Source organism: Serinus canaria, chromosome 2 (assembly GCF_022539315.1).
Source record: "Serinus canaria isolate serCan28SL12 chromosome 2, serCan2020, whole genome shotgun sequence".
NCBI classification, from domain to species: domain Eukaryota; kingdom Metazoa; phylum Chordata; class Aves; order Passeriformes; family Fringillidae; genus Serinus; species Serinus canaria.
Genome location: NC_066315.1, coordinates 67,356,319 through 67,370,685, shown reverse-complemented (window position 1 = coordinate 67,370,685; position 14,367 = coordinate 67,356,319). Strand labels below are relative to the sequence as shown.

At 39.1% G+C, this 14,367-nt stretch overlaps 2 protein-coding genes and 1 long non-coding RNA gene across 4 annotated transcripts in view; 1 reads left to right on the top strand and 2 right to left on the bottom strand.

The window, feature by feature from the left end:
• The window catches only part of CDYL (chromodomain Y like), a 104,722-nt gene extending 96,497 nt beyond the window's left edge, over nucleotides 1–8,225 (top strand). For both annotated transcript variants that reach the window (XM_050970545.1, XM_030228153.2), the window contains 3 exons: nucleotides 856–1,066; nucleotides 5,155–5,298; nucleotides 6,323–8,225. In XM_050970545.1, coding sequence (XP_050826502.1) covers nucleotides 856–1,066; nucleotides 5,155–5,298; nucleotides 6,323–6,481 — 514 coding nt within the window. In that variant the 3' untranslated portion in view covers nucleotides 6,482–8,225. The remainder of the gene's footprint in view (nucleotides 1–855; nucleotides 1,067–5,154; nucleotides 5,299–6,322) is intronic.
• LYRM4 (LYR motif containing 4) overlaps nucleotides 1–14,367 on the bottom strand; it is a 615,895-nt gene that overhangs the window by 465,810 nt on the left and 135,718 nt on the right. The gene's annotated exons all lie outside the window — the stretch shown is intronic.
• On the bottom strand, nucleotides 5,296–12,669 carry LOC115484125 (uncharacterized). Its single transcript, XR_003944852.2, has 4 exons — nucleotides 11,895–12,669; nucleotides 11,166–11,254; nucleotides 10,815–10,977; nucleotides 5,296–5,381 (listed from the first exon to the last, which is right to left on the bottom strand). It is a non-coding gene; the product is annotated as an uncharacterized LOC115484125 (long non-coding RNA).

Below are 14,367 nucleotides of genomic sequence, written 5' to 3'. Positions count from 1 at the left end.
GAACATGCCCAGCTCACTGAGTCCCTGGGTCACCCTGATGCCCCTTTGCTAGACCATCTGGAGTCTCCCTTTCACTGGGAAGCCTGTAATGACACTGGCGCTGAGCAGAGGGGCAGGATCAACTCCTGCCCACTCCAGACAACATTCCTCCTAAAGCATTGCAGGATAGCACTGACACACTGCTGACTCGAGTTCAACTTGGTATCCACTGGAAACCCTGGCTCAGTTTCTACCAAGCTGCTTTCCAGCTTGTCTTCCAGCATACATTGATCCTGGGGTTGTTTCTCTCCAGGCACAATGCTTTGCCCTTCCCTTGTTGAGTTTTAGGAAGTTCCTGTCAGCTCATTTCTCCAGCCTGTTGAGGTCCCTCTGGATGGCAGCACAATCCTCTGGTGTACCAGCCTGCTTTTGTATCCTGAGCAAACTTGCTGAGGATGTGCTCTTCCCCATCAACTAAATCATTAGCAAAGCTGTTGAGCAGTGCTGGACCCATCACTGACCCCGTGGGGTGCAACTCTTAAATCACTGGCCTGTGCCATGAGGCACCAACCTCCGGGCCAGCCATTCCCACATTGTCCAGTCCACCTCGCTGTCTGCTCATCCAGCTCATATATCAACAGCGTGACTCTGAAACTCTTATGAGAGACCATGCTGAAATCCTCTCTCTGAACTCTGTGTAGACAATATCCACCTCTCTCCCCTCATCCATCAAATAACCACCTCATTGTGGAAGGTTATCAGGTTGGGTTTGAAAGTGATGTTACTGTGAAGATGAATTATTATGCAGTTTTCAAGGGCCGTTATATTTTACACTCTCAGTATATGTAGTGAGCGCATGTTTCTGTTTCTCTTCAGGAATTTTGTGAATACTTTTATTCAGTTTAAGAAGCCTATCATTGTAGCAGTAAATGGCCCAGCCATTGGACTTGGAGCATCTATATTGCCTCTGTGTGACGTGGTCTGGGCCAACGAGAAGGCCTGGTTTCAGACACCATACACTACTTTTGGACAAAGTCCAGATGGATGTTCATCCCTTACATTCCCTCGGATTATGGGCCTGGCTTCTGTAAGTAGCTTGCAGGGTAGGGGCTGACAGCTTCACAATTCAGTTGAGATAATTTATCCAGTGTGATTTCAAGACTTTTTGCCTTTCTGTGTTGTCTTTTTCTTAATTTTTTTCTTTCTCTCATGAAAACCTTTCATGAGAAGCCACCCTTTATAGCTTTTCTGCTCCACGTTCTTACAGCTTACTCTTCACCTGCACGCACAAAACAGAAAGCAGGCATGGGATTTAATTCCACCTTTGACCCAGATGGTGTCAGAAGGGTCATGGCCTGTGTACCAAGACACACCTCCCCTGCTGCTGCCTCCTGGGGTCCAGCCACAGGCGTCTTGCATTCAGCACAGCACCGGTGTGGCACTCGGTGTCACTGCACAGCAGAGCACTGTGACACCAGCCAGGAGCAGTCTTATCCCACTATGCAAAATAACTATTTCAGCTTCCATGCACTCCTAACAAAAAACTATTTAAGAATCTCCAACCTATGTTATTTTCATGTTTGCTTAGTGTTCTTTCATGATGTGTTCTTTGAAAATTAGACCTTCGTCCTATTCCAGTTTGGACAGTATGAAACAAGTGCTTGTGGCTACCTGTTTTCCAAAATCACTGTTTGTTATAAAAGCCATTTTTTCCCTCTAGGTATTTATTGATTTAAAATATATATATATATAATAAAACACCAGTTCTAAAAGATCTAATAGCTATTTGTGTCATATTTGGATTTAGTTATTAGAAGAGAACAGAAAAGGTAACTGAAATAGATTAACAGTTTTAAGAGTATCTTTAATATCTTAGCACGTTTCAAATTACTGATTGTTCCTTTCCCTTTTTATTTGGCCATCCATCCATTCATCCATCCATTCCATACATCCTCGTCCTTTAAAGACTTGTGGTTGTTACTTTTCATTTCTTTAGAAGTTGTACAAAAAACAAAAGCTCTTCCCTAGTGCACTCTTTCATGTGTGTTTGTGAATGCTCGCATTCTTAAATGTAAAGATTTTAGTTGAAAGCTTCCAGTGGTAACAATTCCAAAATGATCAGTGCAAAAAGGGAAGAAAATCTGCTGTTTTTATACTATCCTTGACTCTGCAGTAAAGCAGTGTCTCGATGGGACAAAGCTGAACTTTACTCAGCACATTTCATGAAATATGTTCAGAATCCATAGTGAAGACTTGGATATAGAAGCATGTTTTTTGTCTGTAAAACAGAGAGAGAGAAGTCAACAGGAAGCTGTTATGAGTGAAATGCAAAACATTCAGGGGAAAAAATATACAAAGCAAAAAATTAAGGCCTCTGTATGCATCATAACATTTTCTGCAAATGTATCAATTCAGCAGGACTAGTACCACCCATAACTCTTGTGAGTCAGTCTTAAAATGCAATGTTGTTAGCAGCAGCTATGTAAAAGTGTTCCATTGCAAGATTCCTGGAAATACCTTCCCTGTGGGGTCAGTCACCTTCAGTGTGTGAGCAGGTCTGTCATGGATGGGGAATTTTTTTTCCCCGTTTTCAACCATGGATTTATTCCAGGAAATTTGAAGCCCAGACCTTCAAAACTGATACTGTCTAAGAATTACCAAGAATTTTAGAAGCGCCCCTAAACTTGGCCTTTGAGTTTTGAAAATAATCTGTAATAGACATTAAGGTGATGTCTGTATGGGGAGATAATATTATGAATCTGCCATGGAGCTCTTGCTCTGGTTGTCAGGTCCTAGCTATGAAGCCCAGGAGCTGTGTGATCACACATTACACACTGAGTCTCCCTCCCTGCCAGGCCCCAGCACATTTGGCAGGATGTCTTAGCTTTTCTGTCAGTCCTGAGGGAAACACAGGTCCATAGCGCCTGGAGTCCTTATCACAGCCACAGGATCTGGGGTGGCTCAGAGGCCAGCTGCCTCCTGATCATTGTGCAGGAGAGCTGAGGTGCTCCATGGCCCCTGGTGCCTGTGGCCTTGCATAGAAGGACCCTGGTGAGCCTCAAAGCCTTCACTGGAAGAGAGTCCAGAGGTTCAAGTGAAGTTCCTCTGTGGAAGGAGACATTTTCTACTCAGGGTAGAAAATGAAGGTTGCTAATGAGAATCTTGGTGAAATATTTTTGTCACACTCATTTCTATGGCTGTAGTATATTTCTTGGAAAGTAACCACCAAGTGAGTAAATTTTTACAGCAGGTACAAGGCATGATTATTATTAAAGCTTGTTTAGCAGTTGGTCTCCAGCAGATGTTGTATATAGATAAAAGTGAAGATGCCAGAGCAAGATATTTCTCTCCAAAACCTGCCAAGTGAGAACATCAATGGGAATGCTCATTTCTTGTGAGATTTTATGCTAGTATGTGTTACAGCTGGCAGAAATAAGATAACTGCACCATTTTTACTTATGGTGTTTCATGTTTCAGGAGAACTCAGCAGTTGCAACTAAAGTTTCAGGGGGAAAAAAGGTTGTCTAGCATTCATTTTTATCCTTGCAAAGATACATGTGAAGAATATGTAGACCTGACCACCTGGCTTAAATGCTTGCCTGTCATAACTATTAGTTAGATGGACTTCACATTTTGATCTTTCATAGAAATGTTAAGTGGTTTCTTAATTATTTTGGAAGACTAATTTTTCCCCAACTGTGTAGGAAAAAGGATTCCCTTTTTAGACAACCGTGTATACATCTCTGATTTTTATCTAGTATTTCAGGTTATTATTATTCACATACATTCTGGAAAATGAGAAGGAATGGTTAATGAACCTTGTATATTTGATACTGTGTTCACAGAAGGCAGAACTATAGGGTATAGAACTCAATCATAGTGCAAGAGATTTGGGTTTTTATCAACTAATATATGTGAATCACAGCTTTCCATAGTAACTGTGAGAGATGTGCTGATGGTAAAATCAAAGTAAAATATGCTAGGAAACTGGCTGGGTTTTTTTCTTGCATTCCTAATGGACTGGCAGTCAGGAAGTAAAATGCCAGTAGAGCCCAGACTTTGTATTTCATTACAAAGGAACAAATAAGAGACTGCAGAGTTTCCTAATTGCTTCATGTGTAAAATGCAATACTAGGAACATGGTAGCATAGCAAATAAATATTATTTATTAGGTTAATAATTAATTATTTGAGAGCCTTAACTGAAAGTTGCTGAAATAATTACCAAAAGTTCCACCATTGGAAAACTTTAAAAACCTCAGTATTTTTCCCTCAGAAGTGTTACACCTGTCAGGTTTGTGTTTTAGAACAGCCTTATTTCCTGTATTTCAAGAATCCAGTAATGGGTTTGTCATATTTTTCAGTGGAAATAAGTCATTATGAAACAATAACACTGATTTTTTTTGAGGTTAACTAATACTCTGACTTTTTAATTTCCACTGCCTGTTTCCATGTAAATGTCACTGCAAACTGTATAAAAAGCTTCACTAAAGCTAGAATTCAAGTGGCTGTAGGACAGAACTTTAATGGGGAAATTGATAAATAGTAAAGTGCATGATAATTACAAATCAAAAACATTTACAGAACTAGGGAGAGTATCTTGTTGCATAGAAGGTAGAAGTACTCTGTACCTTAAACCATATGCAAGATCTTTTAAATACTGGGGTTTTTTAATAAGACTGCTGTATCACATACTTAAAGGATTTATCATTTCAGTATTGGACTCAAAGAAAATGTGAATGTTTATTTTCTATGAATTTAGTCAGAAATTGGAATACATCATTATAAAGGGCAAGCCGATGTATTCATTGCTGTTTTACAGATTTGCCAGGCATTATAACCTATTCCCACATACACAGATCACCAAGTCAGCAATACTGCAAGAAAGCCAGAGCTAACAAACATTCACAGCCAGGAAATGACAGAAGACATTTTCACATTTAACCATTAATCATAGACGTCCACATTTCAGTAACTGCTGACCTAGTCCTGGTCAACAACACGGACCAGCCAGCTGTAGGCCAGTATTTTTCTTTTTTAAATTAAAACCTGGAAGAGCTGTAATAAAACTATTTCAAACAGTGCAGGCATTTTTCTTATTTGTTTTGAACATTTTTCCTTTGATGAGTTTTGTCTCATTACATTTCATACCAGAAGTAACTTTTTATCCCTTCAGGCCAATGAAATGTTGTTCAGTGGAAGGAAGTTGACGGCGCAGGAAGCTTGTGCCAAAGGACTCGTCTCCCAAGTGTTCTGGCCAGGAACATTCACACAGGAAGTAATGGTTCGAATTAAAGAACTTGTCACATGTAATTCAGTTGTAAGTTTCCTTTATCTTCTTGTATTTTTATGATTAGATGAATAAGAATTAATCTAAGTCGTACTGGACTGCATCTTCTTGTCCTGGGGGAAAAAAAAAAAGTCGTTTCATGAAACAAGGACTGCACTATAATACAGCAATGTTTTTTGACAGATTTTAATGTATCTTTTTGGTTTGGGTTTTTTTAGGATTCTTTTTAAAGTTTCCATCTAATTCTTCTTAACTACAGTGTACTGTGGCATTTGATAAGGAACATAAACCAGCATTGGATTTTTATAATGTAATTTGGTATTAACATAGTTGCTGAAGTCCAACTTACTCTAATCAACAGTATAAATAGTTGCCCTAACATGGGCACAGAAACACAGAAATCTTGAGTTAGGTTGAGTTCTAATTTAAATTACCAAGGAAATAAATACAGTCTTTGACGTTGTGCTGGACTTTGTTTTATGAGTAACACGTAGTGGTTGTGTGTGCTATTGGCAGTTGCACAAGATGGCATCAAATAGTGATAATTTTAACTTTCTTACAAGTAAAGATGCAGTACAAATTAACTGTTCTATGCATTTGAAATTTTGTATTTTAAAAGCAAATTCTTCATTTTCTAAACAGAAGAAAACAAATGAGATTTTTTTCAGTGTATTTGAAGTGCTGAAGAAATCAAGATCTGGCCACTTATTAGAGAGGTTTAGGATAATAGTGTTATGATTAGCCTTCAATTCTATTTCCTTTAGTTACAAAGCCATATATATTTTTTTTCATAGTTATTTTATGATTTTCATTATTTTCACACTTTTGTGCACTTTTAAATTGTGCTAGTATAAGGCAAAGGAAATTTTGTGCCACAAGGAAGATGACCATGTGCAACATTTCTTACTGTCATAGTAATGAATTGATAAGCTTGAGCTGATAATCAGCTCCAGCATTTGTCCACATAAATCTGTTATATGCTCATAGAAGCACATGGGCTGCTCAGTTCTCAGGCAGTACTAACCCAACTCCCCCTTTTTTAATTTTGGCCCAGGTACTTGAAGAATCCAAAGCTTTAGTACGTAACATCATGAAGGTGGACTTGGAACAAGCAAATGAAAAGGAGTGTGAAGTTTTGAAGAAAATCTGGGGCTCAGCACAAGGGATGGACTCAATGTTAAAATATCTGCAGAACAGAATTGATGAATTCTGATGAGATGCCCGTGACACTGGAATTGTATTTCTTGGACATCAGGGCAAGCAAAATAAGCCCATTTAAAAAACCCTTATATAAACTAACCCCTTGCTCAGCTTGGGAACAGGAGTGGACACACACCCCCCTCCCCTTATATTGTCAAGGGGTTTAAAAGTACTGTATCTCTTAAATTTGAACAAAACTCCTTTCTCCCTGATTGTTACGTGCAGATGTATACACACACAAGTGTATGTGTGTGCATATATCTATATATGTCTTTTATATATATATATATATATATATTTATATATATATATGGATATAAATGTAATATGTGTGAGAGTGTGTATGTAGACACACACACACACACACTAGGTTAAAAATTATAGAGTGCACTACCAAACATCTCTTTAAAAGCTCTAGTTTTTGTTATCTTTGGCTAGTACTGTATCAAATAGAGAATTAATTAAAAAGTGAATGGTGTTGCATTATTTTCTGTGTGGCAGGGAAGTCTGGAGTAATGCTTTTCTTTTTCATGAGAATACAGAATTGAAACGGGTATTAGCCAGCCCTTGCTTTCTCTGCCCAATGAGTCAGCTTAGAGAAAAGGTATTGTCTCAGAAGAAGGTTGAAATACCTCAAGTAATGGAACATTCTGAAACTTTGGGGTACATAAACCCTATTATGCTTAAATCACACATATCCCCAGAAAAAGAGTGTGCTCAGGATGAATGCTAAGGAAACACTCTTATTTTTTGGGGGGGAGGTATAGAGGGGTGGGAGGAAGGGGCAGGAGTATGTCTGATTCTTACCCAGACAGCATGAAGAAACCACTGTCTCTTAGGGAAAGGGAATGACGGAGAGCCAGAGGGAAATGGAAGGGGAAAGGAAGGAAAACAAAAGAAAAAAACAACACAAAAAGCTTGTTTTGCAGTATTAGTGAATCACTGAATATCTTATGTATGAATATCCTAAGTTATAAGTTAGTTTTAATGGGTTTTTAAAAAGCCTCTCTGGGTTATTTTTTTGTTTGTTTGGGGTTTTTTGTTTGTTTATTTTGGTTTTTTTTAAATAACTACATAAGTGCTCCTGTTGCTGGGTGAAAATACTACTTTATATACAGTTTGGGTTTTGTTTTTGGTTCTTTTTTCCTATTTGCTGGTTTAACTGATGTATTACACCAAAAATGCATTTTATGTTCATAAATTTTAGGTTCACTTAGAATATATTATTTAATAAGTTAAAATTCTTTTGGCACACTATTAAGTAAAAAAAAAAAACTCTTTAAAAAAAAAACTACCTTATATTAGATGTTTAATGTTCTTTGTCTATGCTTTTTTATTATTTGAAATATACACTATATGCAGTATGGTGTAAAACAGTGCCCTGTGTAAATAGACCTATTTTGCATTCCTTTCAGGAGTGGTTATTGATTCCTGACTGCAGATATCTATTACTTGGGTATCTGTGCTTGCAATCTTATTGAATGTATTATGAAGAATGAAAATGAAATCAAACCTTATTTTTGTACAGTTTTGAACTTTTTACTTGGAACTGACCCACCTCCCCTTCCCAGTGGAGAGCTGTACAGTGTGTAAATCTGCCTTTACCTTGAATTGGTACAGTATTTTTGCATCTGTGGGACCTACTTCTTTGTTCTAGTAGTTTGAACTATATATAAACTGTACAATCTGTAAAGTTTTTATAGAATAAATATTCAGCTGTGAAAACTGGTTAAATAAAACTAATATTTCTTAACACATTTTAAATGTGGTTCTCTCACAGAGTTGTCTTTTTTGAAGACACTTCCATTCTAGTTTTGAAGTTGCTGAAAGAAAACTTGTAACTTAGAGGCTTTAATATTTGTTTTATATTGTTTAAAAAGCTCTTAATTTCCTTCAAATTAAAACTTGAATATTAATTTATTGATGTAAATTTTATGTAAATTTTCTCTAACAGAAAGATGGGGAAAGAAGACATAGGGAGTCATTCTGCTTTTAATTATTTTGTTAGAGTTCAAACTAATGTTCAGTAAATGCTTTTTTGCAATCTCCTAAAGACTGTTTTCCTTACAATAGTGGAGGTTAAGTTAGAATTCCGTGGTTGAATTTGATTTTAGTGAAAAGAAGAATAAAAGATACCTTTACCTACGAGTTCTGTAATGTTAAACCTTTTAGAGTTCTACTCCATTTTGTATAAAGATTGCTTTTCTAGCACCTCTCAGCCCATAGTGTTATATATGTATGCATTAGCTGGGGGGGATTATTTATGCTTTCTTTAAACATGAAAGAACTGTTACAGTGAAGACATTTAGAATTAAATCAGTTGAAGGTACAGGCAGTTCACCTGAAAAAATAATTGTACTTAATTCATTTTTTTGTGTTGCTGTCAGTCAGGCTGTTATGCTGCCTACAGTTTGCATGATAAAATGGGAATAATTTATTGACTGTTTTAAAGTTCCTTACTGGGAAAAGTCATTCAGGCCACTTCCTCTGCACTGTCAGTAACTGACTTGACACTATTGACAAATTATGTTCTCATGCATAAATAGTACACACCGTTTGTCCCTACACTGGACTACAGGAATAGTGTTTCCTCAGGAAAAAAGCTGTCCCATTCTGTTCAGCATGGGTCAGTGAGTATCTTTGGATGTGTGTGAAGGGTACAGTCAAGTCTAGTTCAGTCTCTGCAAAGCCATAATAGAACAAAGACAGGAACATTATAGACCTCTAATAAAAAGCAAGAAAACCTGAGCGATCATAAAAACTGACCTAAGACATTGATTTAAAGAGTGTTTTTGTTTTCAAGGCTTTTCTTCCCAGAAGAGACAGGTCTTTGTCAAGCCTGATTCATTGCTGATGCTTGTACTGTTTTACATAAATTTGCAGTACTGCATAGATTACCTAACCTCAAGCATCAGTTTTAGGCTTTGATGACTGAATCCAACCGTAGTCACAGATGTTCTCCCAGACATATGTAAACTCTGCAGCCAGCATGTCTTGTAAAGCCCCAGATTTGGGGTCACAGCCTCCCAGAAGTGGTGGTACTTCAAAATGGGTTTCCTGTGTTAATTCTAGTGTGAATTTGGAGATTTTGGAGCAGCACAAATTGTTAAACATACATGTAATGCAAGAACTTAGAAACCGTATCTTTCTACATGACTGCCAAGAGAACTTCCATAGGGCTTTTTTTTACTTATTTTTTTAACAGAAAGTTTCTTGGTTTTCCTCCTTCAGGTATGAAGGCAAATCTCCTGTTTGGGTGCCAGTGTCTAGTCAATGGCTAGCAGAATTAGAAATAATGGTACTGGAATATAAAATTTGGCTAGTTTTATAGCCTTGTTCATTCCTGACTCCTGCATCTCCTGTCACGACTATCCATTATCCTGATTGTAATCACTACTACACAATTTGCTTAATTAGTTATGGAACATAGAGACAATCTGTGAGGCAGCTGGCTGTGTTTGTGCTGAAATTTAAAAGTAGCACAGGAGCCTTGATAATGCAGTGTAGGAGTCCCTTCCATGAAGTTTGAGTTCTCTTTCTGAAATAGGCAACAGCCCAGGCACCACCAATGATGAGCATTGGCCACTGGACTGCACTAACCACTTTCCCATGGAAATTCTGTCACATTCAAATTTATTTTTGGAAGTAAATAGAACTTTCCTCCTGAATAGAACTTTCCTCCTGATGAGCAAATAGTAGCAGAGGCCCATGGGCTGAAGGTACTTGGAGCTGTTTGAAAGCCACCTGTGTGCACTTAAGCCCACCTTCTGCTGATGTATTACTTCAAGCAAAATTCAGAGCAAGGTTTTAACCTTGTAAAGTAACCTACAATATTTTGGGGTAATCTGCACATCTAAACCTGCCTGTAGATTTTTTCTCTGCTTGCACTCCCTAATCTGCACGAATCTGGGATTTGAAACAGTTCGTCTGAGCAAGTCCTCTGCTGGATTGACAACACTACCAAGAGACACTTCCCTGTAATTCAGAAGCTGCATTATCATTCTAATGGAAAAATGTTCAGGTGAATTAAATTACTTATTTAGGTGGGATTAATTTCCTAAAGTCAGGGATACTTGGAAAGAATAGAAAAAAAACCACACAGTACTGAGCTATAAATTGCTTAACTTTACCCAAACAGTGGATAAAACAGGACTTTGACCTGTTAGGGAATGAGGCAGCAAACAAAACATTTCTGCCAAATGGACAGGTAAAACTTACTTCAATAAATGGAGCCAATGCTTTACCTGGGTTTGTTCCTGGAAGTTCTGGCACTTTCACATTGATCTGGGACATGACAAGTGTGCTTTTGAGAGTAGGAGGGAGGAAATGCCTCAATTACAGCTTACCACATGATTTTCCATCCTAAGCAGCTGCCACTAGCTGTCAACAGAGACTGTTACAGAGCTTGCAACAGAGTCGGAGTTGGCAACCTTCAGTCATGGAGCTCAGGAGCTCAGGTCTACTGGAGATGGGACACTGGTGGGTTTGCCTTTCCAAGGAAAGAAGTATCTGGAAGGAGAGCATATGTATGGTACATCATGGTCCTGCCTTCTACTGCCCCTCAGATTTTTCTAGAGAATACTTCACTCACAGCCCTCTGCATTTCCTTTCCTTACTCAGGGGGGATATGACTGAAGTCATGCACCAAGCTTCCTAACAAACCAACCCTAAACATAATTATCTCTTGAGGTACTCACAGGATGAAAAGCGCTTTAATGGGCGAAGATACTGAAGTGTGATGCAAAATGAGAAGATGGTGATAAAACTCTGGTCCTCCTCATCCCTCCTGCACAGGGATAAATACAACAAATAAGCAGAATTAGAAACCACCAAAAAAACTGTGCGTAAGACATAAAAGGAGCTACAGAAAGAAATGGAGGAGTGGCAGCACTTCTCCCTGAAGTCCTCATTCTTACTAGGCTCAGTTCTGGAAGAGCTGCAGTTGACAAGAACATCAGGTGCATGTATTCCTGTTCCACACAGTCTGGAGGACATTATCAGTACCTGTCTAAACTCAGATTTTAAATCTCAGGTCCTGGTCCTCATGGGGGACTTCAACCACCCTGATTTCTCCTGGAAGGACAACACAGAGAAGGGAAGGCTCAGGCAGTGCAAAGAGGATGGAGCCAGGCTCTTTCCAGTGGTGCCAGTGACAGCACTGGAACAGTGGGCACACACTGAAGCACAGGAGGCTCCCTCTGAACAGCAGGAAACACTTCCTTTATATGTCAGGCTGGTGGCTGATGTGAGCACGGGCACAGGTTGCCTAGAGAGGCTGTGGGGTCTCCAGTTTTGGAGATTCTCAAACTTCTGAGCACGGTCGTGGGAACACAGCTCATGGTGGTCCAGCTTGAGCTGGGGTGGGTGGGACCAGAGGTTCCTTCCAGCTTCTGCCATGCTGCAAAAAGAAACAAACCCCAACCTACATTGATTTTCCAGCTCTCCAGTCGTGATCACAAACTTCCTCTCTGGCTTGGACTGCAGGGGCATCAGGCTCTGGATCACTGGAGGTTTTAGTCTTTGAGAACCCAACTTCTGCTGGATGATACCAGGTCACCCAGACCACGCCTAAGTACAGCTTAAGTCATAGGAGTGAGCTCATCTCATTTCAGTAAAACAAGGGTCATCTTTTACCCTGCCTTGAAAAAACATAAAGAAAAGTTATTAATGCAAAGAAAAAGAAATTTATTTCCTCTAGGATAAACAGGATTGCAATACTTAAGCAAAACAAATCCATGCCTTACACCCGAAACATTGCTTTGGCCTCAGCAACTCCTTGAAATTTAACATTGTGATCCAAATTCTGCCTCAATCAATGCAGGTGAACCCAGCCATTGCAGTCATGCTGAAGCTGAACCACGTGGACTACCCAAGGAGTGGAGAGTGTGAGCCTTTAGAGCCACTGTAACTCGCCTGTACCACGTGCTCTGGGTACAACTAACTAAACATTCACTGTAGAGCAGCAACTGTGCAACTCTGCAGGGTGAGAAGTCAACTCATAATGATCTAATAAACCCGTATTTCCAAGGTGGTGCTTTCCAAGACTCATAACCATCTCCAGCAAAATATTCTGACTGCCAGACAAAACTATATGGTTTGTTTCAGTAGGAAAAGGCACTCACTGAGGCCACCCCCAAAGTCACATGCTGAGTAAACCAGCTGCTGACAGCAGCAACTTTTGTGACATAAGATGCTGCTCCTTACAAAGTTCTTGGAATTCACTGAGCTTGCCCAAGGGTAGGCTGAGATCTTTAACCAAACAATATTACTAAAAAAACCAAAACAAACCTAAAACCACCTGCTATGGCAGGAATAACCAAAACACTTCTAAAAAAATCATGCTTGCACTATGTGATGTAAAGCAAATGACAAAATAGTACCATTTTCTTTCCATGTTCAAATGTCAAAAAATGTAATGGCCCCATATTTCTTTGTTTCTCTCCACTGTACACACACACACACACACCCGCCTGTCCTGCCCTTATGCTCAGAAAGATGGGTAGGGATTTAAGCTAGAAACTTGATCAACCCAAAATGTACATGTTGGGAACATTATTTTGGAAGCTAAATAGCAGTTAACAAAATTAAAACTGCAAATCTGAGAGTTCTTAAACTGAATGACCCCTTCCTTGTATCAAGGGGATCAAAATAAGAAAAAAAAGGGAAGCCACCGTGGCCAGTAGAAGTTTTTCTCCTTGGTTTTTTGAAAGGCTTCTCAGGGCCAATCATGTCAAAATAAGGCTCTGCAATTTAAACTGTTATCTCAAGAGCTGGGCTGTAACACCCACAGATGGATTTCTGAAGACCGTATTATGCCATATCTAAGAATAATTGAAGTTACACTTTTGTTTGTTATTATTTCTGAAGGAATTACTTGTTGGCAGAAAATTGCATTCTGGATGGAGATGAAACAAGTCCACACATCCAGGGGAAGAGAAAGAAAAAGGTCAGGTCTTGACATCAATTTTCTTGAAGAAAACTAAAACACACCAGCCATTCTGGTGGAGGAACGAGGGGCAACAATTCCATAATCTCTTGGACATTTTGGATAACTTCTTTCAGCTCACAAGAACAGCTTTAGTTTGCCCTAGAATCATAATCATCTGAAGTAATTTATAATAGTGGAGCAGCCGAATTGGTTCCTTGCCTTCAAAAGCTTCTTGCAAATTGTTAATCCTAACAATGTAAAACAAGAAATTTGGGAATCTCTCACAATCTGCTCCCAGAATAAACACTTAAAAATAAAAAATAATTCAGAACCCTGATCATTCTGGAAGGTCCTGGCACAGGAAGATAGGCTACTGCAGTTAATACCTGAAAAAAATACAGCCCCAGGGTCTGCATTTCAGGTTTCCCTACAATGGATACCACCATGGTCACATTCAGATGAAGGCAAATCTGCTTTTCACGTCCATTCAATTCCTTTACATTCTGTTACAGGTTTAGCAGGTTAGATCAGCAAACAGATTTTTCACAGACATTAAACATTTTAAACATAATTGGTTGAAAACAGTTTTCAACGAGGAAAAGAAAAAGCAGTAGGTGTGAAAGAATGATATTAATGAGATACCTCAAAACCTGAAAATAAGCGAGGCATTTCTGGAAGTCTGTGGCTAACCTACATTTTAAATGCCATTCAGCTCCCTCACTGCACTTCCTAACAGCAGGATGCTTCCACCCAATGCTCACATGGTAACTTAATGCTTTGGGAATGAAACTCACTGAACAAGAGACGTGGCACATCTCCTTCTAGACAGTTCTGGACACACAGGCATTGAAACCACAGTTTGCCACTGAGCTGGGACAGGACTTGAAGGAACAGCCTGCAGTTGTGGGTTTAGGTTGGATATTAGAAAAAGATTCTTTCCCCAGAGGGTGGTTGGGCACTGGATCAGGCTC